Source organism: Oncorhynchus nerka, linkage group LG12, assembly GCF_034236695.1.
Source record: "Oncorhynchus nerka isolate Pitt River linkage group LG12, Oner_Uvic_2.0, whole genome shotgun sequence".
Taxonomy (NCBI): domain Eukaryota; kingdom Metazoa; phylum Chordata; class Actinopteri; order Salmoniformes; family Salmonidae; genus Oncorhynchus; species Oncorhynchus nerka.
The window spans coordinates 70092929-70118470 of NC_088407.1; the positions used below are offsets into that span (position 1 = coordinate 70092929).

Below are 25542 nucleotides of genomic sequence, written 5' to 3' on the forward strand. Positions count from 1 at the left end.
TACATGTGTAGCAGCTGTGTGTTGTATTACATGCCTATGGTTTCAGGCACATTGAGGATGTATACAGCGTTGGAAAGCACAGCTCTTCACAGTTTCACGTGTGAAGGCTCCACACATACACTACACACAGGCAGACACGCACGCACACACTTATGAAGCGTCTCAGGAGTGTTCCTGTCCGTCTCATGTATGAAGACGTTTTCCCCAATGTAGCCGGAGATGACAAGGGAAAGAATAATAGCCACAGATAGGCAGCACTTCCGTGGTGGAGAAATTATACTTCTGCATGGGCAGGTGATGAGATTAAGTTTATTGATCACAACATAGAATTGAATCTCCGCTGGGAATCCACATAGAGAAAATGTAAGGGAACATTTACCTGGCAAGGTTTACTCATAGATCATGTAACTTCAGATGGTTTTTACTCTGTAAAGGAGAGTGGCACTTGACCGGATCGGGAGTTTTTGTATTTTCTTCAAATGCCAAAGCCATTACTCATTTCAGAGCATAATGAAAAAGTACTCCCCTTTCTTGGAGCTTTGGGGAGATTAAGTTTAAGTCTGTATAGATAACATGTTGTGTTACATTATTCTCATGCCGTTTTATGTTTGTGCTGCAGGACATGCACAGTGTTATAGACAACTCTATCATTGTCCTCCCTAGCACAGTGTGGACTCGAGTCATATGACTTGGACACATGTCTGACTTGAGTCTTAAATTTGATGACTTGATATAAAATAAAATAACTTGAGACTTGACTTGGACCACAAGACTCTGGACTCGACTTTGACTTGAGACTGATAATTTTATCTGGCCAAGTATTGTCATGTTTTGTCACTTGTTTTGTGGCAGTCTCCTGCCAATTACTCTCCATGCAGCCAGAGACAATAGCCACAGCATCGCAAAAGATTGGCTAGTGAAACACACACTAGGTCCTCTGATTGGACCAGAAAACTGTCAATCAACCCAGTTCGAAAAAACATCAAATTGTAGGGAGAGAGAATTACCATAAAGAAATATGCAGCTCCAAAAAAATGAAATAATGCAAAGGGCTGTCTAGTAACCCCAATAAATAGACAAAGATTTGTAGTTGAACAAGATTTGTAGTTGAACAAGTCATTGCATATATGGACTTTTTGTTAACTTGTCTTGAGACTTGTGACTCAACTAGACTTGCTCTTAGAAGGCACGACTTGGACTTTACTTGTCTTGAGACTCGTGACTCGACTAGACTTGCTCTTAGAAGGCACGACTTGGACTTTACTTGTCTTGAGACTCGTGACTCGACTAGACTTGCTCTTAGAAGGCACGACTTGGACTTTACTTGACCCATTCTACTTGGGACTCGACTAGACTTGCTCTTAGAAGGCACGACTTGGACTTTACTTTTCTTGAGACTTGGGACTCGACTAGACTTGCTCTTAGAAGGCACGACTTGGACTTTACTTGTCTTGTGACTCGACTAGACTTGCTCTTAGAAGGCACGACTTGGACTTTACTTGACCCATTCTACTTGGGACTCGACTAGACTTGCTCTTAGAAGGCACGACTTGGACTTTACTTTTCTTGAGACTTGTGACTCAACTAGACTTGCTCTTAGAAGGCACGACTTGGACTTTACTTGTCTTGTGACTCGACTAGACTTGCTCTTAGAAGGCACGACTTGGACTTTACTTGACCCATTCTACTTGGGACTCGACTAGACTTGCTCTTAGAAGGCACGACTTGGACTTTACTTGACCCATTCTACTTGGGACTCGACTAGACTTGCTCTTAGAAGGCACGACTTGGACTTTACTTGACCCATCCTACTTGGGACTCGACTTGAGACTTGGACCATGGGACTTAATAGTTAGTTACTTGGTCCCACCTCTGCCCTAACATAACAATGATACGTAATGTTTAAGCTCAATTTTAGGGTTCAAATGTTGTCATTTTTCAATAGTGATTGTTATATAATCCAACCATGCTTAGCTAGGTTCGCGGTAAGTTACTGTAAGTAAGTTACTGTAGCTTGCATCAAATGTTTGGTCGGTTGTAGCAGAAAACCGCATTGACAGACTATTAAAAGATGGTGTGGCACATAATCCTGGGGGAGATACAAAGATGGTGAATGCAAATTGTGACTTTGGATCTTTTGTCTGATGTTAGGAGAGGACAGTGAACATAATATGATGTTTGAAAAGGTGTGGCATTAGTCGCATGAGTAGAAAACAAAGTAAAAGGCAAGCTAGCGTTTTTATTTTTTATTTAACCTTTATTTAACTAGGCAAGTCAGTTACGAACAAATTCTTATTTACAATGAAGGCCTACCCCGGCCAAACCCGGATGTGCGCCGCCTCCAAATCACAAACGGATGTGATACAGCCTGGATTTGAACCAGATGTGAGACTGCAACAAAATTGAAATTGAAATAATTTATACTTAATTATTGATTTAGCATTTGGTAATGAGGCCTAGCTACTGTACAAATGTCTCCATTGTGGTTTAATATGTGTGATGTCATCATATAAACTGCTAATGGATTTGTTTTAGTAATGATAATGGCGAGCTAAGCTGTTTTCCATGCTAGTCATTACAAATCCAGGGCAATTGATATCACTTCTCTGAAAGCGGGATATATAAAAAAGCTGCTTATACCCTGTTACAAAATGAAATGGATCCCTTTGCAGTCAGACGTACGCTGTCCGTCAGTGGGAGGAAAAAATACCTTAATCTCACAGTGAATAGCATTCATACTGCATGTGCAACCACAGTGGAATTTGCCAAAAGACCATACTACTTACTGTACTGTAGGCTTCTCACATCTTATTCAGCCAGTCAGTTCCTGGCTTAGTCCCAGGCTCTGGGCATGGATTCTGTCTTGTTTAATTGTCAGGAGATAGGGTTGTGTGATTGGCGATAAGTAGGCCTGGGGCCAGTGGGAAGCTACTCAGCACATTATCGGCCCATCTAAGCAGCCTGCCTGCCTGGAGGCTGGAGGCTGCCTTCCATCTCTATCCGCTCCTCCTCTCATCTCATCTGGGTCTTCATCCAGATCCCCACATCAGATCATCCTATCCATGGATGTTTTCTGCTGGCTACTCAGCTCAGCTTGGTGCCATTATTTCAACTTCACCCAAGAACAGTTCAGGGAGAGTATCTTACAGGCTTACAGTGCATGTAATTAAGCGTAAGGTGCAGAGGTGAAAAGAGACAGGTAGAGGGAAGACGAGGTATTTGAACCCATTACCCTCGCGGCTACCCATCTATGCACCACCTGCTTCTCAGTTGGAGTGTTCTGGACGTGGTCACGACTCAGATCAAAGCTGCCGTTGACCCTCGTTCCCCCAACACTGTTCAAAGCACAGGGTTCATAGAGGCTAGTAGGGATTTGAGGCAGCAGTTTTCTGGAACCCCCTCTCCTCGTCGTTATCACCCACTGAGAGCTCCTTCCTCCCGGGCTAGAACACTTGCAGCATGGTGTCAGTCTGTTCTGATCAGACCCACCAGACTGAGGGTTTGTAGCAGGGGGGCTGTGCTCTCCTGGGGAGATGAAAGATGGACTTAGGGAGGCCTGACTGCTCATTGGGCCTGGTGGAGGCCAGCTATACTGTATATACGGATCACTACGCAGCCTGTTACTCTTGCCCTCTCCACGGCTCTCCACCACGCGGCCTCTTAGCATATGGGCCCGCTGGTGGTTCTCTCCCCAGCAAAGCCTGATGGGATGCTGGGGCCTCCGGCTCCTCCACTGACGCGTGTCTATTGCTGGAGGCCTTGGACCACACAACAGCTACACATCACCCCATGCCCACACACACAGACGCACATACACATGCACCAACACACTCACACATATTCTCCTTTGTGAAACACAGGCAGGGGGAAAGGGACAGGTTCAACTGTCCTGGATGGTAACCTGCGATTCAGTGACCAGTAAACAACATTTCTAAGGAACCATGGGAAATCAGGTCGGTAGCTTGATAAGCTTTGTCACAGTGTCATGAGCTGCTTCAGCCTGTTTATTAATATGCATCTCATTACATGCAGCGCTGGATTTATGTTCCTTTACAATTAAAAAGGCCTGAGTGAACAGGCAAACAGGTTCACACATGCACCCATGCATGTACACATGTACACACTCGCGCACACACACACTCACTCTTGCACATAAACACATCCTGCACGCCGGCCTGCACACACACACACACACACACACACACACACACACACACACACACACACACACACACACACACACACACACACACACACACACACACGCTGTTACTCATGCTGAACAGTGTTGTTCCTCTCTTGTTATTGAAGCTCCCCAAGCATTGCTGCAGAAAAGAGGGAAGTGGTGCGAATGAAATAAGATATGGGTATACTGTCGACAACTTTTTTACCCCCCAACTTACCATCACAAATAGCTGACAAGACAACAATTGTATATTTAAACTAGCAAATATGGAAAGAGAGATGGCGAGAGAGAGGTAAAAGAGAGTCTGTGTGACTCAGAGCGCCTTCCTTCCAGAACACTCCATTGTCTCCTTGTGATGAAAGTCTCTGAGGGAGCAGGGCAGGGAGAGGCTGTTCCTGCTTTATACAGCACAGTGGCGGATGCTGCTGCCTGGCTCTTGGGGGAGCAGCCTTTGCAGCATGCAGCGCTGGGTTTCAGCTCATGTTTCCTCTTTAAGATGGTGATTTATGTGAGATATTCTGTGGAAATGCTGCCACCGCCATTTATCGCTGAGAAAAGAAGTATTTTCATCCCTGAAGTCCTCACCTAAGTAAAGCTACGTCTTCAGCTGTTTGAAAATGGACAAAACATACATTGAGTGTATAAAACATTAGGAACACCTTCTTTATAGTGAGTTGCACCCCATTTTGCCCTAAGAACAGCCTCAATTCATTGGGGCATGGACTTTACAAAGTGTTCCACAGGGATGCGCACCCATGTTGAATCGAATGCTTCCCACAGCTGTGTCAAGTTGGCTGGATGTCCCTTGGATGGTGGGCCATTCTTGATACTGGTGTACACACTCGGGAGCCTTTCTTTGCTCCCGAGTGGCGCAGTGGTCTAAGGCACTGCATCTCAGTGTAAGAAGCGTCACTACAGTCCCTGGTTCAAATCTAGGCTGTATCACATCCGGCTGTGATTTGGAGTCCCATAGGGTGGCGCACAATTGGCCCAGCATTGTCAGGGTTTGGCCCGGGGTAGGCCATCATTGTAAATAAGAATTTGTTCCTAACTGGCTTGCCTATTTAATTTTAATTTTAATTTTTTAAATACAGATGGGAAGATGTTGATCATGAAAAACCCAACAATGTTGCAGTTCTTGTCACACTCAAACCGGTTCACCTGGCACCTACTACCATACCCCGTTCAAAGGCACTTACATCTTTTGTCTTTCCCATTCACCCTCTGATTGGCACACATACACAATCCATGTCTCAATTGGCTCTGTAAGCTGTCTCCTCCCCTTCAACTATACTGATTGAAATGTAATTAACAGGTGACATCAATAAGGGATCATAGCTTCAACCTGTCCTGGAAAGAGCAGGTGTTCCTAATGTTTTGTACACTCAGTATATACTGTAGCGCTTTAGAAGCCATAAGCAGTGTAGAAGCAGCTTGAAGCTATGTTCACTTTGGAAATATTTTCTTAGCACCTCATACTATTCTACTTTGCAATGCAAGAAGATGTCAAAGCCATGCAGAGAGACAATCAAAAATAGCAAATGCAAATGTTTCTCCAAACGAAACTGAAAGAAATGACTATGTAATTTGTTCGGGGAAAGAATGAATCAGACTTTTCTAGTCTTGCTCAGCAGCTTCATTATGTCTTGCTATGACTACAACAAAAGCCAAAGCCGGGAACAGTGCATATTGGTGAGAAAACATACCACCACAGGGCATGCATACAAATCGTTTAGAATGTATTGTTTTGATAGGTATATTCATATTGGAGACATGGCTACTAGCTACTATCTCAATGTGCATGTGTGATTTTGTGTATGTTACTATGTGTGCATCTGTGTATGTGCATGCTCACATGCACATGTTCTGTTTTGAGGCCGACCACTTTTATTATGATAAAGAAAGCATCCATACACTGTCCACCCCACTCTCTCTCTCTTTCTTTCTCTCTCTGTCTGAGTAGAGAGAAATCGAGAGAGCGAGAGAGAGAGGGAAACAGAGAAAGACAGAGAGAGACTGACAGAGAGAGAGAGACAGACAGACAGGCAGACAAACACATCAATATGTAAGTGGGCTGTTAGTACAGTATGAAGCCACCGTGTTGCCCTGATCCTTGTAACACCCTCCTCTTTCACTCTCTCTCTGGGAAAATAACCACCTCTCTTCAGCATCCCCCCCTCTTTCTGTCTCTTTGTGTCTGTCTGTCTTGCTCTGTCTCTCTATCGCTCACTCTCTTTTTCCTCTTGCTCTCCTTTCTGGGTAGCACTCACTGAGGGTTAATAGTATGACTGCAGTTTAACAGAAGCTACCATGCCAAATGTCAGACCAGAGTAGAGTAGAGCATGTATATGCTGGCCTGCACTCAGAGACTCTAGTCTGTACACAGCAGGGCTGCCAAGCTGAGATACTGTAAGAACTCTTTAGCACCCCTTCACCATGTGATTCCCTTCGAGGTATCTCTACTGCTCCAAGGTTTCCAAGAGCATTTATTAGAAAGGTGACTATATTTGCATTGGCTTCTATATTTATTAACGGTTATGATAAGGTTTACGGTTAGGGGTTAGTGGATAGGGGTTAGGAGTTATGATAAAGTTTACAGTTAGGGGTTAGGGGTTAAGGGTTATGGTTTAGGAGTTATGATAAGGTTTACAGTTTGGGGTTAGGGGTTATGATAAGGTTTACAGTTAGGGGTTAGTGTTTAGGGGTTATGGGTTATGATAAGGTTTACAGTTAGTGATTAGCAGTTAGGGGTTAAGGGTTAGGGTTTAGGGGTTATGATAAGGTTTACAGTTAGGGGTTAGTGGTTAGCGGTTAGTGGTTATGGGTTAGGGGTTAGGATAAGGTTTACAGTTAGTGGTTAGGGGTTGTGATAAGGTTTACAGTTAGTGGTTAGGGGTTATGATAAGGTTTACAGTTAGTGGTTAGGGGTTATGATAAGGTTTACAGTTAGTGGTTAGGGGTTATGATAAGGTTTACAGTTAGTGGTTAGGGGTTATGATAAGGTTTACAGTTAGTGGTTAGGGGTTATGATAAGGTTTACAGTTAGTAGTTAGGGGTTAGTGGTTAAGGGGTTAGGGGTTTAAGGTTATGCTTCGGTTACATTGAGGTTAGAGGTAAATATCCATAACACTTCGAAAATAAATGTATTGAGCAATTGGCGTGTGATGAAAACAATGTGGGTTATTCCAGGTTAAACATCAACATCTTCATGTGATTCAACTGTGGTTATTTTAGGGACCGTGACACAATACCAGCCTAATTCCAGTTGACATTCATGTCAATGCTCTCACTGTCCTGAGGGCCAGCTGCCAAGCCACAGGGCTCGTTCATCCTTCTCCTCATCCCCCTTTTCTGTGTACACCAGACCACCTGCACGTGTGTTGACATATCTTAAACATTTAGGATCAGATTTTGAATGTGATGGAAACATCCCCTTTTAGAGGACTTAAAATATTCATGTTTGCGTTGTGTGTTAAATTTGATCAGTGTGAATTATAGAGGAGTGTTCATCTTTTGGCTATATGCATAATTCATGGGGTGGAGTGTCTTCCACACATCGCTCCCCCAATGCTCCCCTGAAGTTTTGTTTGCCCTCCACTGCACAGTCAGTCAGACATGTCTTCCACACATCGCTCCCCCAATGCTCCCCCTGAAGTTTTGTTTGCCCTCCACTGCACAGTCAGTCAGCCATTTTTTATTGATGAACAGGATACAGAAACAGAACGGTACCTCTTGCACAACTTCACCTTGTCCTTAACATTGAGTGTGACTGTGTAGGCGAATATGATTATTAGTAACTAGCCATTGTTGCTTGTCTTTTGAGTGCTGTGCTGTGCTAGAGTTAGTTTCATAAGCCATTGTTATTGCGCTCTTGCAATGTCGAATGCTCTTAATATGAACACTGTAGTTTAGTTAGAAGGCTGAAGGCAGGCATGCTGTAAAACAGAAGAGCATTTTTATTTTACACAGTTATGAAAGGTTATTGTCTGGCTGTGTAATAAATTGGGACGTTACCATTCTGAATACTACTTTTGTTCAGATGTTTCCTTAGTTTAATAGGAGATGGAAGTCATTGAAAGTAGGTAAAACATGCCTTTCAAATCTGCCTCAATCTGTGTTAAATAAAGGACCCTTTCAGACTATAAATCAGCATGAACTTCCTGAACTTTGGTTGAATGTAATAATAATGCAGTAATTGCATTGACACTCTTGTGGTTAATTGCACATTCGGGACAAACACATAATGTTCCATCATGAAAGGAAGGCGATAATGTTATGTTTTCAATTCTCTAGCATTTCCTATTCTGGATTCTGTAACACCCTATAATTTGCTTATACGTAAACAAACAACAAACATCCTGCTAGCAGAGCATTGCATTTGAGTATGTGACTTGCAAATATAAAGAATACCAATCTACGTTGAATAATCCTGCCTCCACTTGCATCAAGGACAAATCATACAATGTCATACTCCTCTCTCTCTCATATCTCCCTCTCTCTCGCACTCTCATCAATACAGTGCCTTGCGAAAGTATTCACCCCCCTTGGCATTTTTCATATTTTGTTGCCTTACAACCTAGTAGATTTTGGGGGAGGGTTGTATCATTTGATTTACACAACATTCCTACCACTTTGAAGATGCAAAATATATTTTTTGTGAAACAAACAAGAAATAGACAAATAAACTGAAAACTTGAGCATGCATAACTATTCACCCCCTCACAAGTCAAATATCTGGAAGACAGAAACAGGTTTCCCCCATGATGATCCTTGTATTTAGCGCCACCCAGCATTCCTTCAATTCTGACCAGTGTCCCAGTCCCTGCTGATGAAAAAAATCCCCACAGCATGATGCTGCCATCACCATGCTTCACTGTGGGGATAGTGTTCTCGGGGTGATGAGAGGTGTTGGGTTTGTGCCAGACATAGCTTTTTCCTTGATGGCCAAAAAGCTCAAATTTAGTTTCATCTGACCAGAGTACCTTCTTCCATGTGTTTGGCGAGTCTCCCACATTATTTTTGGCAAACATCAAATGTTTTCTTATTTTCTTCATTAAGCAATGTTTTTTTTACTGGCCACTCTTCTGTAAAGCCCAGTTCTGTGGAGTGTACTACTTAAAGTGGTCCTATCGACAGATACTCCAATCTACGCAGTGGAGCTTTGCAGCTCCTTCAGTGTTATCTTTGTTGCCTCTCTGATTAATATTTTTTTATAACCCAACCCTGATCTGTACTTCTCCACAACTTTGTCCCTGACCTGTTTGGAGAGCTCCTTGGTCTTCATGGTGCCTCTTGCTTGGTGGTGACCCTTGCTTAGTGGTGTTGCAGACTCTGGGGCCTCTGGGGCCTTTCAGTATATATACTGAGATCATGTGACAGATCATGTGACACTTAGATTGCACACAGGTGGACTTTATTTAACTAATTATGTGAATCCTGAAGGTAATTGGTTGCACCCAATCTTATTTAGAGGCTTCATAGCAAAGGGGGTGAATATATATGCACGCACCACTTTCCATTTCCATTTTTTCTTTTCATTTTTTTTTTCATTTCACTTCACCAATTTGGACTATTTTGTGTATGTCCATTACATGAAATCCAAATAAAAATCTATTTAAATTGCAGGTTGTAATGCAACAAAATAGGAACAACGCCAAGGGGGGTGAATACTTTTGCAAGGCGCTGTATCTAGTAGATGTCATGAACATGTTCCAATACTGTTTGTGTGTCCAAGAATGATCTTGGCATACTCCTCAACGTTGATCAGGGAGTCATAGTGTGCTCAGCTCAACTACCTCATTACAACTGCTATACTAGCAATCATTCCTGGCTGTATCGCTGGCTATATGCCACATAGTCTCCTCAGTTTAAAAATAGTCCTGGTTGGTTTCCAGTGACACAGTTACGAGGCTGTGTCCTAAATAGAACTCTGTTCCTTATATTGTGCACTATTTTTGGCCAGAGCCCTACAAGCCTTGGTCAAAAGTAGTGCCTAAATAGGGAAAATTATGCTATTTGGGACTTACAGCGCAAACAGGAGTGTATGTACTGTTTCTCTGCAGGGAGTCGGGTCATTAGTCTCAAAGTGCCTACTTTAACTGCTATTCTCATATCTGATTTTATGGGGAATCATCAAACAGTGCTTTTTTAAGATTCTCTGCAGTCTCTCTGTGTATAAATGCTATTTTTAAACCACCACTCGTGGCTGTCACTGAGAGATTGCATTGAGGTTTTAGCCTCAGTAAAAACAGCTACTAATTTATATGCATGGGGTATATTTGCATAGTTGTGACATTCTTTGTTTTCAATCCAAAGCATGTAGAAAATGTGTTGATTGATGGGCCATTCCCCTACTGTACATATTCTCTGTCTTTCTTAGACTTGTGATTTAGCTAGAGGATTTAGATGATATTGTATTGATATTGTAGGTTCTTGTTCATGTATATGGAATTATGAAAGCAAGCTAAACCTTAACCGGCACATTCCGTTTGTCCTGGCATTCCAGCATGGCCAGAGGTGAAATAAGTATTAAATTGACATACTTGAGTAAAAGTTAAGATACCTTAATATAAAATGACTCAAGTAAAAGTAACCCAGTAAAAAACGACTTGAGTAAAAGTCTAAACGTATCAGATTTTAAATCTACTTAAGTACAGTGGTGGAAAAAGTACTCAATTGTCATAATTGAGTAAAAGTACAAAGTAAAAGTACATTCTACACATCAAATTCCTTATATTTATCAAACAAGATGGCACAATTTCCTTTTTTTTGACAGCCTGGGATGACCAGGGACATTTTCTTGATAAGTTTGTGAATTGGACTTTTTCCTTTACTGCTAAGCATTCAAATTGTAACTAGTTATTTTGGGTGTCAGGGAAAATGTATGGCGTAAAAATTACATAATTTTCTTTAGGAATGTAGTGAAGTAAAAGTACTCAAAAGTATAAATTCTAAAGTAAAGTACAGTTACTCCAAAAAACTACTTAAGTAGTAGTACTTTAAAGTATTTTTACTTAAGTACTTTACACCACTGACCATGGCAATTAACTTCCTTAAGCATCACGTGTTAACCATGATGCATCACGTCTTGTATATTGTTGTGAAGGCCCTTATCCAGGCTTGTGAATCAGATCTACCGAGCTATGAATCAAATATTTAATGTTCCACTGCAGATCTGTATATGCAATACAGACTGCAGAGGGAGAGGGAGAGCGCACTCTCTCCATTGTGATCTCCTATTTCTCTCCTCCTCCTCTTCCCTCCCTCATCCTCGTTCTTTCTAGTCCCTCATGCACACACAAACAACAGTATGTATAGCCTGGAAAGGAAAATCAATGGTAAAGAATTACAGTGTGGTAATGAACATGATCCTGCTGTCTGCTCTGTGAGTGGGCAGCAGTGTTGCTTTCATTACCCTGTGGTGGTATGACCTTCCTGTGTGCTCTGGAGACAAGACTAGAAAATTAGAAAATCACACAGGCTGCCATGCAAGTTCACTGGACATGCATGTCATGTGATTCACTGTGTCCCCGATAGCACCATATTTCCTATACAGTGCACTATGGACCCTGGTTAAAATTATTTCACTATATAGGGAATAGGGACAGTAGGGTGCTATTTTGGATGCAGATATATATTTAGTAGCCTGTCATGTGACGAGTACCTCTTCTGACATACTGTATCATGCCAGATCATCCTATAGGCTAAATGAGGCCTTTTCCAAATGTGAGGTATGTTCATACATCATACAGGCCTGTGGTTTTGGCATGTGTCAGTGTCAAGTATGGTCTGGCTGACTATGATGATGGACCGTTATGTAGACATGATCCCATTCACTCTATGGCACGAAATTTAATTCTCCTGTCAGAATTTTTCACACCTCATCATATTGACTTTATTTAATTTGCCCATCATCCTTCCTTTGTAGCTAGGCAGACAGGCAGACAGACAAGCAGGCAACCAGGCAGCCAGTCAGGCAGCCATGCAGGCAGCCAGCCAGGTAGCCAGGCAGCCAGGCAGGTAGCCATGGAGTCAGCCAGGCAGGCAGCCAGGCTGAGAGAGTAGCGAGACACTTATCTTGTCATTCCATACTTTCCTCAGTGTAATTACGGCGGTGATACCTTCCCGCATGTCAAGGTAATGTGCTAGATGTGTCCGCTGCAGTCCACAGATCAGGCTTAAGCAAGATGAAACAGCTCCTCTGTTCGGCACCCCCACACACTTCTAATGCTGAGTGAGTGACCCCAACACAGGGATAACATTACTCACTCTGGGGGTAGAGAGCAGAGCAGCAGGGGATGTGTTTAAAAGTAAACAGCTCTGGAACTATAGTGTATGGACAGGCTAGTGATTCATGTAAACACACATTTCTTCTTTTTGTTCGAATATTTAGCCAGTTTATAGTTGTACTGACGTTATTTAACCAGTTTATAGGTGTACTGACGTTATTTAACTAGTTTATAGTTGTACTGACGTTATTTAGCCAGTTTATAGTTGTACTGGCGTTATTTAACCAGTTTATAGTTGTACTGACGTTAATTAACCAGTTTATAGTTGTACTGACGTTATTTAGTCAGTTTATAGTTGTACCAACGTTATTTAACCAGTTTATAGTTGTACTGACGTTATTTAACTAGTTTATAGTTGTACTGACGTTATTTAACTAGTTTATAGTTGTACTGACGTTATTTAACCAGTTTATAGTTGTACTGACGTTAGTTAACTAGTTTATAGTTGTACCGACGTTATTTAACCAGTTTATAGTTGTACCGACGTTATTTAACCAGTTTATAGTTGTACTGACGTTATTTAACCAGTTTATAGTTGTACTGACGTTATTTAGCCAGTTTATAGTTGTACTGACGTTATTTAGCCAGTTTATAGTTGTACTGACGTTATTTAACCAGTTTATAGTTGTACTGACGTTATTTAGCCAGTTTATAGTTGTACTGACGTTATTTTGCCAGTTTATAGTCGTACCGACGTTATTTAACCAGTTTATAGTTGTACCGACGTTATTTAACCAGTTTATAGTTGTACCGACGTTATTTAGCCAGTTTATAGTTGTACCGACGTTATTTAACCAGTTTATAGTTGTACTGACGTTATTTAGCCAGTTTATAGTTGTACCGACGTTATTTAACCAGTTTATAGTTGTACTGACGTTATTTAACCAGTTTATAGTTGTACTGGCATTATTTAACCAGTTTATAGTTGTACTGACGTTATTTAACCCATTTTTTTGTCGTACTGACATCATTTCAACCAGTTTATAGATGTACTAATGTCATTTCAACCACTTTCTAGTTGTACTGATGTCATTTCAACCCGTTTTTATTTGTACTGACCTCAATCAATTTCTAGCTATACTGGTGTCATTTCAACAAGTTTTGCCCCCTGGGTATTGTCCTACTAAATGGACACATTATACAAATGGATGTTCAAGACTGGGGTGAAATATAACTAAGTATCAGAGCATCTTTGACTCAGGCTGTCAGTGTCACTGCTGGTGTCATGAAATGAATGAAATAATCCAGTTCAGATGATAAATTATCTATTTTTCTCTCCCTCTCTCTGTCTTATGTTGCAGGTGTTTGAACCTGACTTACAATGGAAAAACTGCTGGTCTGTCTGTTGGTTATCGGAATAGCAGTGAAGGCCCAGATCTGTCCGAAGCGCTGTGTCTGTCAAATACTATCTCCCAACCTCGCAACCCTCTGTGCCAAAAAAGGGCTCCTCTTTGCCCCCCCGAACATTGACAGGCACACTGTGGAGCTGCGGCTGGCCGACAACTTCATCACCAGCATCAAAAGGAAAGACTTTGCCAACATGACCAGGCTGCAGGACCTTACCCTGTCCAGGAATACCATTAGCTTCATCACGCCGCATGCATTCGCTGACCTGGAGAACCTCCGCGCCTTGCACCTGAACAGCAACCGTCTAACCCGGATAGCCAATGACACCTTCAGCGGCATGTCCAAACTGCACCACCTCATCCTCAACAACAACCAGCTGACGTTGATCCACCTGGGGGCCTTCAATGACCTGCTGGCCCTGGAGGAGCTGGACCTGTCCTACAACAACCTGGAGTCCATCCCCTGGGAAGCTATCCAGAGGATGACCAGCCTTGCCACCCTCAGCCTTGACCACAACATGATCGACTACATTCCTGAGGGGACCTTCTCTCTTCTCCAAAAGCTCAACCGCTTGGACGTGACCTCTAATAAGTTACAGAAACTCCCTCCTGATCCTCTGTTCCAGCGGGCCCAGGTTTTGGCCACGTCTGGGATCATGAACTCTCCCTCGTTCGCGCTGAGCTTTGGTGGGAACCCACTGCACTGCAACTGTGAGCTGCTGTGGTTGAGGCGCCTGAGTCGAGAGGATGATCTGGAGACATGCGCCTCACCGCAGCATCTCTCCGGACGCTACTTCTGGTCTATACCTGAGGAGGAGTTCCTGTGTGAACCTCCTCTCATCACCCGCCACTCCCATGAGATGCGGGTGCTGGAAGGCCAGAGGGTGGTCTTGAGGTGCAAGGCCCGGGGGGACCCTGAGCCTGCCATACACTGGATCTCACCAGAGGGGAAGCTGGTGGCAAACTCCTCCCGAACGCTTGTGTACACCAACGGCACCCTGGATATTCTGATCAGCACAGTGAAGGACACAGGATCCTTCACCTGCATCTCGTCCAACCCGGCAGGTGAGGCACATCAGACTGTGGAGCTGCTGATTATCAAACTCCCACACATCTCCAACAGCACCAACAACATCCAGGAGCCTGACCCTGGCTCCTCGGACATCTCCACATCCACCAGGGCTGGGGCCAACGGCAGCAACCACACTGGAGACACCAAAACTAGCACAGATAAACGGGTGGTCATCGCCGAGGCCACGTCCTCCACTGCGCTGATCAAGTTCAACTTCCAGAGGAATATACCTGGGATCCGGATGTTCCAGATTCAGTACAATGGCAGTTATGATGACTCTCTCGTTTACAGGTAGGTTCCGTTCAATCCCCTCTTGGTAATTTTATTGACCGGATTTGTGTATGAAATTCGTGGTGATTTCATTTCAATCAAGTGCACTTATAGTATTGGTTCAGAGATGTTTTTATGGAGATTCATCTGTGCATAATACATATATTTTTCTCAATCACATTCACACACCATGCAAACCCAAAATGTTTTTTTTATAGGCTTTCAACATCTTTAAAATCAACCAATATTCAATTGCAATTACGGTAGCCACAATCTGAGATTTAAATATGTTTAGCTAGTAGCTCATGCTAGATTTGTGGGATTGTAATCTATTACATTTCATGTTAGGCTGTTGTACAGTGAGCGATTGTATTTGCACAACAGAATTGAGTAAACATACAAATATTTTCAAAAAATACATGAGAGTGGAATTACAAAAACCAAATCCCAATGTTATTACATCTGTTTTAGATCCTTTGTAATCCTTGAAAATGAATTAGTAAAACCCCTGCAAAGCAAAACTCACATCCCCGCATTGGCTCAGAGCAGGCGGGCTGTGTGGCAGTGGGAACAAAGAAAGACAGCAGTCTCTCAGTCATGATTTCATGTAGATTAAGATGAGCTGAACTCTGCATCGTGAAGCAGCACATAACCGGCCTGTTTTCTCTGTGATGTGAATAGGATATTATTGAATTTCGAAGAGGTCCTCAGTAAAATGGCTATTTCAGTCTCAACAACTACAACTAACTGGAATTGCAATGGGCACATGCAGTACATGGATTTACGTAGTTGGAGAACTCCAATGGGCAGGAAGAAACCATCTGCGGTTCATTAACGAATACATCTGTCACTTTTGTATGTTGATCCAATAGGGAAATATCAATCCCTTTGCTCTCTTTGCCTGTAGAGGCATGAATGGAAACCAGTCCTATATCTTTTGAGCATAGGGCGTGTAATGGCTGGCTGCAGCATCTATCCTCAGAGAGTTGGGAGTGGCGAACACCAGGCTTCTTTTTAAAGGGTTTCTAACATTAGCGTATCTTCAGGTTCTGCATTGTACAGTATTACTAATTTTCCACTAACATAGTCTTAAAAATAACTTATTTAAAGCTTCACACAACTATAAAATCAAATGTTTCCCTCTCACTAGTACTGAGTTTGTGTTCTTGTGTGTATATGAAGGATCACCAATTGTCTCTGGGTTACATTGACCTTTTGAATAGCCTGTCTCCTGTCTATATATCCCACAAGCATAGGCCATTTCGGTTTTACTATAGTTTTCTCTATAGTTATTTCCAGGGGCACAACTTTCACTGGAGACGGGGAGGACATGCCCCCCCCCCACATTCTGAAATGGCATTTTTGTCCTCCCCAGTTTTATAATTGGAATGTGATACAAAATGAGGCAACGGTATGATTTAGGACCATGCGGACACCTCCGAGCAGTTCGGTAGGCTATTTGGAGTGTTTTACTTACTGGATGAAAAAATAATTATTATGTCCCCCCCACTTCTAAAACCAAAGTTGCACCTCTGGTTGTTTTCACACAGTCATTTTCCTTTCAAGCATATTTATTACTCAATGGGGGGGTGATTAAAAAATGTGGGCATCAAGCAAATTGTACAGCAAGCTTTTATGTGCACACAAATCAGGAGAATGAGCCTCTTTTAAAGCACTCTAACTTGGGCCATTTTAGCCAGCAAAAAGTCCTGTGGGGCAGGTAATACCTGGCTCAGATGTGCTTAAGGCATAAAAGAAACAGCTTCATTCAAATTAAATGGTCCCAATTTCCATGTTATTGTCCAATAAACACACCCAGGCTAACATAACCATTTTGTTAAAATGATGTCTCGTCTGTGTCTCATGTGATTTTAAATATTTTTAAACTAAAAGAAGACAAACTTTCCATTAGCTGTAGATTTCGATGACACGGCTGGATGGAGATGTGCTGTGCACATTGCCCGATGACTGTTGGTTGATGTCAAGGATGTCAACCTGCATGTGAAGTCAGCCTACATTATCTTGGTTTGACAACCTCAGGCTCAGCAAATGTTAATAGTAAATGAATCAGTGGAAGTGTTGTTTACTTTTTGGGCGCCATTGTTTTTGTCTTTTACATTTTAATAGCTGCACAGTAATTTTCTTGACAATGTACAGTACTCTACTGGTAGAGAGCCACGTTACATGCCTGCCATAAGCTAAGTTTTCTGTATGAAAGGATTCAATTCATTGCAGTCAGTTCCATGTGGTTTTGAGCATCGCAAAATCATAAACAACAAAGAAAGGGAAAATAAATACAGTATTTACTGGTTATTCTGTGACTGTCACAGTTTGAAAGATCGATAAAGCTAAGCATTTTTAAATGACAATGACAATTTACATTTACATTTAAGTCATTTAGCAGACGCTCTTATCCAGAGCGACTTACAAATTGGTGCTTTCACCTTATGACATCCAGTGGAACAGCCACTTTACAATAGTGCATCTAGGTCTTTTAAGGGGGGAGGGGAGAAGGATTACTTTATCCTATCCTAGGTATTCCTTAAAGAGGTGGGGTTTCAGGTGTCTCCGGAAGGTGGTGATTGACTCCGCTGTCCTGGCGTCGTGAGGGAGTTTGTTCCACCATTGGGGGGCCAGAGCAGCGAACAGTTTTGACTGGGCTGAGCGGGAACTGTACTTCCTCAGTGGTAGGGAGGCGAGCAGGCCAGAGGTGGATGAACGCAGTGCCCTTGTTTGGGTGTAGGGCCTGATCAGAGCCTGGAGGTAGTGAGGTGCCGTTCCCCTCACAGCTCCGTAGGCAAGCACCATGGTCTTGTAGCGGATGCGAGCTTCAACTGGAAGCCAGTGGAGAGAGCGGAGGAGCGGGGTGACGTGAGAGAACTTGGGAAGGTTGAACACCAGACGGGCTGCGGCGTTCTGGATGAGTTGTAGGGGTTTAATGGCACAGGCAGGGAGCCCAGCCAACAGCGAGTTGCAGTAATCCAGACGGGAGATGACAAGTGCCTGGATTAGGACCTGCGCCGCTTCCTGTGTGAGGCAGGGTCGTACTCTGCGGATGTTGTAGAGCATGAACCTACAGGAACGGGCCACCGCCTTGATGTTATTTGAGAACGACAGGGTGTTGTCCAGGATCACGCCAAGGTTCTTAGCGCTCTGGGACGAGGACACAATGGAGTTGTCAACCGTGATGGCGAGATCATGGAACGGGCAGTCCTTCCCGGGAGGAAGAGCAGCTCCGTCTTGCCGAGGTTCAGCTTGAGGTGATGATCCGTCATCCACACTGATATGTCTGCCAGACATGCAGAGATGCGATTCGCCACCTGGTCGTCAGAAGGGGAAAGGAGAAGATTAATTGTGTGTCGTCTGCATAGCAATGATAGGAGAGACCATGTGAGGTTATGACAGAGCCAAGTGACTTGGTGTATAGCGAGAATAGGAGAGGGCCTAGAACAGAGCCCTGGGGGACACCAGTGGTGAGAGCACGTGGTGAGGAGACGGATTCTCGCCACGCCACCTGGTAGGAGCGACCTGTCAGGTAGGACGCAATCCAAGCGTGGGCCGCGCCGGAGATGCCCAACTCGGAGAGGGTGGAGAGGAGGATCTGATGGTTCACAGTATCGAAGGCAGCCGATAGGTCTAGAAGGATGAGAGCAGAGGAGAGAGAGTTAGCTTTAGCAGTGCGGAGCGCCTCCGTGATACAGAGAAGAGCAGTCTCAGTTGAATGACTAGTCTTGAAACCTGACTGATTTGGATCAAGAAGGTCATTCTGAGAGAGATAGCGGGAGAGCTGGCCAAGGACGGCACGTTCAAGAGTTTTGGAGAGAAAAGAAAGAAGGGATACTGGTCTGTAGTTGTTGACATCGGAGGGATCGAGTGTAGGTTTTTTCAGAAGGGGTGCAACTCTCGCTCTCTTGAAGACGGGAGGGACGTAGCCAGCGGTCAGGGATGAGTTGATGAGCGAGGTGAGGTAAGGGAGAAGGTCACCGGAGATGGTCTGGAGAAGAGAGGAGGGGATAGGGTCAAGCGGGCAGGTTGTTGGGCGGCCGGCCGTCACAAGACGCGAGATGTCATCTGGAGAGAGAGGGGAGAAAGAGGTCAGAGCACAGGGTAGGGCAGTGTGAGCAGAACCAGCGGTGTCGTTTGACTTAGCAAACGAGGATCGGATGTCGTCGACCTTCTTTTCAAAATGGTTGACGAAGTCATCTGCAGAGAGGGAGGAGGGGGGGAGGAGGATTCAAGAGGGAGGAGAAGGTGGCAAAGAGCTTCCTAGGGTTAGAAGCAGATGCTTGGAATTTAGAGTGGTAGAAAGTGGCTTTAGCAGCAGAGACAGAGGAGGAAAATGTAGAGAGGAGGGAGTGAAAGGATGCCAGGTCCGCAGGGAGGCGAGTTTTCCTCCATTTCCGCTCGGCTGCCCGGAGCCCTGTTCTGTGAGCTCGCAATGAGTCGTCGAGCCACGGAGCGGGAGGGGAGGACCGAGCCGGCCTGGAGGATAGGGGACATAGAGAGTCAAAGGATGCAGAAAGGGAGGAGAGGAGGGTTGAGGAGGCAGAATCAGGAGATAGGTTGGAGAAGGTTTGAGCAGAGGGAAGAGATGATAGGATGGAAGAGGAGAGAGTAGCGGGGAGAGAGAGCGAAGGTTGGGACGGCGCGATACCATCCGAGTAGGGGCAGTGTGGGAAGTGTTGGATGAGAGCGAGAGGGAAAAGGATACAAGGTAGTGGTCGGAGACTTGGAGGGGAGTTGCAATGAGGTTAGTGGAGGAACAGCATCTAGTAAAGATGAGGTCGAGCGTATTGCCTGCCTTGTGAGTAGGGGGAAGGTGAGAGGGTGAGGTCAAAAGAGGAGAGGAGTGGAAAGAAGGAGGCAGAGAGGAATGAGTCAAAGGTAGACGTGGGGAGGTTAAAGTCGCCCAGAACTGTGAGAGGTGAGCCGTCCTCAGGAAAGGAGCTTATCAAGGCATCAAGCTCATTGATGAACTCTCCGAGGGAACCTGGAGGGCGATAAATGATAAGGATGTTAAGCTTGAAAGGGCTGGTAACTGTGACAGCATGGAATTCAAAGGAGGCGATAGACAGATGGGTAAGGGGAGAAAGAGAGAATGACCACTTGGGAGAGATGAGGATCCCGGTGCCACCACCCCGCTGACCAGAAGCTCTCGGGGTGTGCGAGAGCACGTGGGCGGACGAAGAGAGAGCAGTAGGAGTAGCGGTGTTGTCTGTGGTGATCCATGTTTCCGTCAGAGCCAAGAAGTCGAGGGACTGGAGGGAGGCATAGGCTGAGATGAACTCTGCCTTGTTGGCCGCAGATCGGCAGTTCCAGAGGCTACCGGAGACCTGGAACTCCACGTGGGTCGTGCGCGCTGGGACCACCAGATTAGGGTGGCTGCGGCCATGCGGTGTGGAGCGTTTGTATGGTCTGTGCAGAGAGGAGAGAACAGGGATAGACAGACACATAGTTGACAGGCTAGAGAAGAGGCTACGCTAATGCAGAGGAGATTGGAATGACAAGTGGACTACACGTCTCGAATGTTCAGAAAGTTAAGCTTACGTAGCAAGAATCTAATTGACTAAAATGATTAAAATGATAGAGTACTACTGGGGTAGGCTAGCTGCGTTGTTGACACTACCCTAATCAAGTCGTACCGTTGAGTGTGAAGTTTCTACAATGCTGCTTATCGGGAGCTAGCTGGCTAGCTAGCAGTGTTGGTTACGTTACGTTGCGTTAGGAGAACGACAATAGCTGGCTAGCTAACCTAGAAAATCGCTCTAGACTACACAATTATCTTTGAAACAAAGACGGCTATGTAGCTAGCTATGTAGCTAGCTACGATCAAACAAATCACACCGTTGGGACTGTAATGAAATGAAATGAAAAAGTGATACTACCTGTGGAGCGACGGAAAGCGACCGAATGCGAAAGTTCTATTCAGTAGACGTTGGCTGGCTATTGGCTAGCTAGGAGTGTCTCCTACGTTAAGGACGACAAAATAGCTGGCTAGCTAACCTCGGTGAATTAAGATAATCACTCTAAGACTACACACTCTAAACTACACAATTATCTTGGATACGAAGACAGCAAAGACAACTATGTAGCTATCTAATACTACACTAATCAAGTCGTTCGGTTGAGTGTGATAGTTACTACAGTGCTACGGTAGCCGGTGAACGTATGCTAGCTGGCTAGCTGCTAGGCAGATAGGAGGGCGACGAAATACGATAATAACGCAATTATCACTCTAAGACTCCACACTCTAAGCTACACAATTATCTTGGATACGAAGACAGCAAAGACAACTATGTAGCTAGCTATGTAGCTAGCTAACACTACACTAATCAAGTCGTTCAGTTGAGTGTGATAGTTACTACAGTGCTACGGTAGACGGTGAACGTGTTGGACAGATAGGAGACGACAGATAGGAGACGACGAAATACGATAATTACTCAATTATCTTAGATACAACGACGACTATGTAGCTAGCTAAGAGGAAATTGCTAAGATTAGACAAATCAGACCGTTGTACTATAATGAAATGTAATGAAATGTAATGAAAAAGTTATACAACCTGCAGACCGAAGCGCGGATGCGACCAGATCGCTCCAACTTACGGATGTAAATCTCTGCCAAGTAATGTTGTTGTAACTCCTTTTTGTATAGTGATGAATATGTATACACTCGCTACTGTAAGTCACTCTGGATAAGAGCGTCTGCTAGATGACTAAAATGTAAATGTAAAAATGGATATCTCTTCACTCGAAAATTACCATGACTGGCTTAGTCTTTCCATTTGTCAGCCATTTCTAGAATGTATCAATGTGTTAACTGCTCAGAATTTTATGGCAGTTATTTAAGACCATTAAATTCTCCAAATATTTGTCAGAAGATGGTTAAAAAAGAGGGAAGGAATGGACAGGCCTGAGAGCGTTGTTCATTAAATGAGTCCTTGCTGGTTCTTAGAGTGAACAGTCCTAGGCAGACATAGCGAGGACAACTTTAATAAGAGAGATAATAACACAGCTAGCCACCAATAAATGCTGCTTTCTTGGCCACTTTCTTCCAAATAAAAAAACACCACAATGGCAAAGACAACATTAGAGGTCAAACGATATTCAGGGATATAAATAACATTAGCATTCACCTAGTCAATGTATGCTGTCTAACGTTATACAGGAATATTGCACACACAATGCTGTAACATCTTGAGGTTGTTTATGTTGTCTTTGAACATTTTAGGTTTCATTGCTCTCCAAAAATATATTCATTTTTATTAGCCTTGTAGTTTAGGGATAATGAGATATTATATAACAATATTTATAAAATGCAGCAACTAGCATTGCTTTAAGACTATAGGAAATTGCTTGCCAGAAACAGAAGTACATTTTAACAATTGGTAAGAAAAGAGTATGCATTAATGACATGAATTGTCTTTATAACACATTTCATTTAAATCCACATTGACATATCTTTCCTTTGTCCTTCTCTCCTCTCAGAATGATTCCCCCCACAAGCAAAAACTTCCTAGTCAACAACCTGGCTGCTGGGACGTCTTACGACCTGTGTGTTCTGGCCATCTACGACGACGGTATCACCTCACTCACCGCCACCCGCGTGGTGGGCTGTGTCCAGTTCACCACCGAGTCTGAGTACCTGCGCTGTCACTTCATGCAGTCCCAGTTCCTGGGAGGCACCATGATCATCATCATCGGTGGCATCATCGTGGCCTCTGTCCTCGTCTTCATCATCATCCTCATGATTCGCTACAAGGTCTGCAACACCACTAACTCGGGCAAAGGCACCCTTGTCACCAACGTCCACTCACAGACCAACGGGGCGCAGTCTCAGGGGTGCAGTGTCACACCCTCTGTGTCCAAGCAGGCCATGGGAGGGTCAGACGGAGGGGGTGGAGGATGTCTAAAGGCTGTTGGTCACGCGTCAGACACGCTAACGCACTCGTCCGAGACCTCTCTCCCAGACTGCTCTACTGCTACGTCCCAGGTGACCCAAAGCTGGAACACACCTGGATCCTCAGGGTCTCTGAAGCCAAAGCGCAAGCCTGCACCAAAGCCCTACGCTGCTGCTGCCACCCCTGAGCCCAATATAGAGGCCCTCCCCAACGCTGAGACTCAGAATACCAACCGCAACAACTCCACGGCTCTGGAGCAGCCGTGCGCCCCAGTATTCCACTCCCCCCTACCTTTTTCGAGTGTCAAGGACACCCCCATATTGAGACGTGCACACCCCAGACCCTCCTCCAAGTACCTGACCTTACCGGTGGAAGGGGTGAGGGCCAAACGTAGGTACTCTCTAAACGAGGACTCGTCCAAGCACCACTGCTATGTTGGGACAACACAATTTGGGAATATGTGGTCTAAGCGGAGTATGTCCATGAACGGGATTGTACTTCAACAGGAAGATATAGACAGTGTGAAGGCGACCTTTTCCAGTTCAGAGTGGATTCTAGAAAGCACTGTGTGACGTGTGTGTGTGTGTGTGTGTGTGTGTGTGTGTGTGTGTGTGTGTGTGTGTGTGTGTATATGTGTGTGTGTGTGTGTGTGTGTGTGTGTGTTTGTGTGTGTGTGTTGGGAAATCTGTTTTTGAACCATTTTCTTTTTTTTCTCCTCGGGTTTCAGTTTACTTTTATTTTCAAAGACCAACAATAAAATGGATGCTTGCCTTGTAGGAATCAGAATTGCATCCCTGCTTTCCTCCGATGGAGAAAATCTCCAGGAGGGCTCGGAGCCCAGAGCTCAGCAGTGTTTTCATACCCATACAACAAAGAAACGAAAAAGGAAAACATTGAGAAAAAGAAAACCAACATACCTGTCCACTTATACATTACATAGTCCCACTGTTAAAGTTGTGGCAAGAGAAAAGCATTGGTGCCTTACCTTTGCATAACAGTTGTCCTTTTGCCAGGAGCACCAACAGGAATTCAGCTGTCCCTGACACAGGATGTGGGATCGAGAGGAATAAGAGCGATTTCACAAAAAGCCTTTCTATTACAAGGAAATAACATTTCCTGCATATAGAGACAATACAAAAAAACTATCAAAGACTTGTTACATGGCCTCTTATTAAATTGATATTTTTTCAAGACAAATTCAAGCTTTCTTTTCAATGACATTGATATTGCCTTTGTTTAAAGGCACAAAAAAAACTGTACATAGAAACAACATCTGCTGTGTTGTTATGTTGTGTAAAATAAAAATATGAAATAAGTATATTTCAATGGTCTTGTGTTGGTAATCTCTTCATCACAGACAGGCTTATTCTCAGGCTAGCCCTACCATACACTATAGATACAAAAGTATGTGGACACCCCTTCAAATGAGTGGAATCGACTATTTCAGCCACACCCGTTGCTGACAGGTGTATAAAATCGAGCACACAGCCATGCAATCTCCATAGACAAACAATGGCAGTAGAATAGCCTTACTAAAGAGCTCAGTGACTTTCAACGTGGCACCGTCATAGGAACAAGTCCGTTTGTCAATTTTCTGCTCTGCTAGAGCGCCCCGGTCAACTGTAAGTGCTGTTATTGTGAAGTGGAAATGTGTAGGAGCAACAACGGCTCAGCCACAAAGTGGTAGGCCACACAAGCTCATAGAACGGGACAGAGTGCTGAAGTGAGCAACCAAACACAAGCTTAATATCACCATGCACAATGTCAAGTGTCAGCTGGAGTGTTGTAAAGCTCGCCGCCATTGGAGTCTGGAGCAGTGGAAACGTGTTCTCTGGAGTGATGAATCACGCTTCACCATATGGTAGTCCGACGGACGAATATGGGTTTGGCAGATGCTAGGAGAATGCTACCTGCCCTAATGCATAGTGCCAACTGTAAAGTTTGGGGGGTAATTAATAATGGTCTGGGGCTGTTTTTCATGGTTCTGGCTTGGCCCCTTAGTTCCAGCGAAGGGAAATCATAATGTTACACCATACAATGACATTCTAGATGATTCTGTGCTTCCAACTTTGTGGCAACAGTTTGTTATAGAGGCTGTTATAGAAGCAAAGGGGAGGGACCAACTCCATATTAATGCCCATGGTTTTGGAATGAGATGTTCGATGAGCAGGTGTCCACAGACTTTTGCTAATGTAGTGTACCTGAGAAACCCTCTCTAAGGTTCATTCTAACCTCATCCATTAGTCCTGAAATGTTTTTGGGTTCCCATAGCTTGTCAAATGTTCCTCTGACCTACCAGTTAAACGAAGTGAGTGTTTCCAGATGCTATTGTAGGCTTTCACTGGCGGGACCTCCATGACAGAATCCATATGGAATTATCCATACCAAGATAAGAAGATTGCAGACATATAGTAGTAACATGCTACCATAGTAGGCCTACTTATTTTACTGGCACATTAATTCAGAGGAATGTATCAAGT

General features: G+C 44.0%; 1 protein-coding gene across 1 annotated transcript in view; it reads left to right on the forward strand.

The window, feature by feature from the left end:
* Positions 1-24378, forward strand: part of lrfn5a (leucine rich repeat and fibronectin type III domain containing 5a) — a 47483-nt gene extending 23105 nt beyond the window's left edge. Inside the window, exons 2-3 of the mRNA XM_029675769.2 lie at positions 13776-15183; positions 22650-24378. Of these exons, the coding sequence (XP_029531629.1) occupies positions 13796-15183; positions 22650-23634 (2373 nt within the window). The 5' untranslated portion in view covers positions 13776-13795 and the 3' untranslated portion in view covers positions 23635-24378. The remainder of the gene's footprint in view (positions 1-13775; positions 15184-22649) is intronic.
* Positions 24379-25542: the final 1164 nt, after the last annotated feature.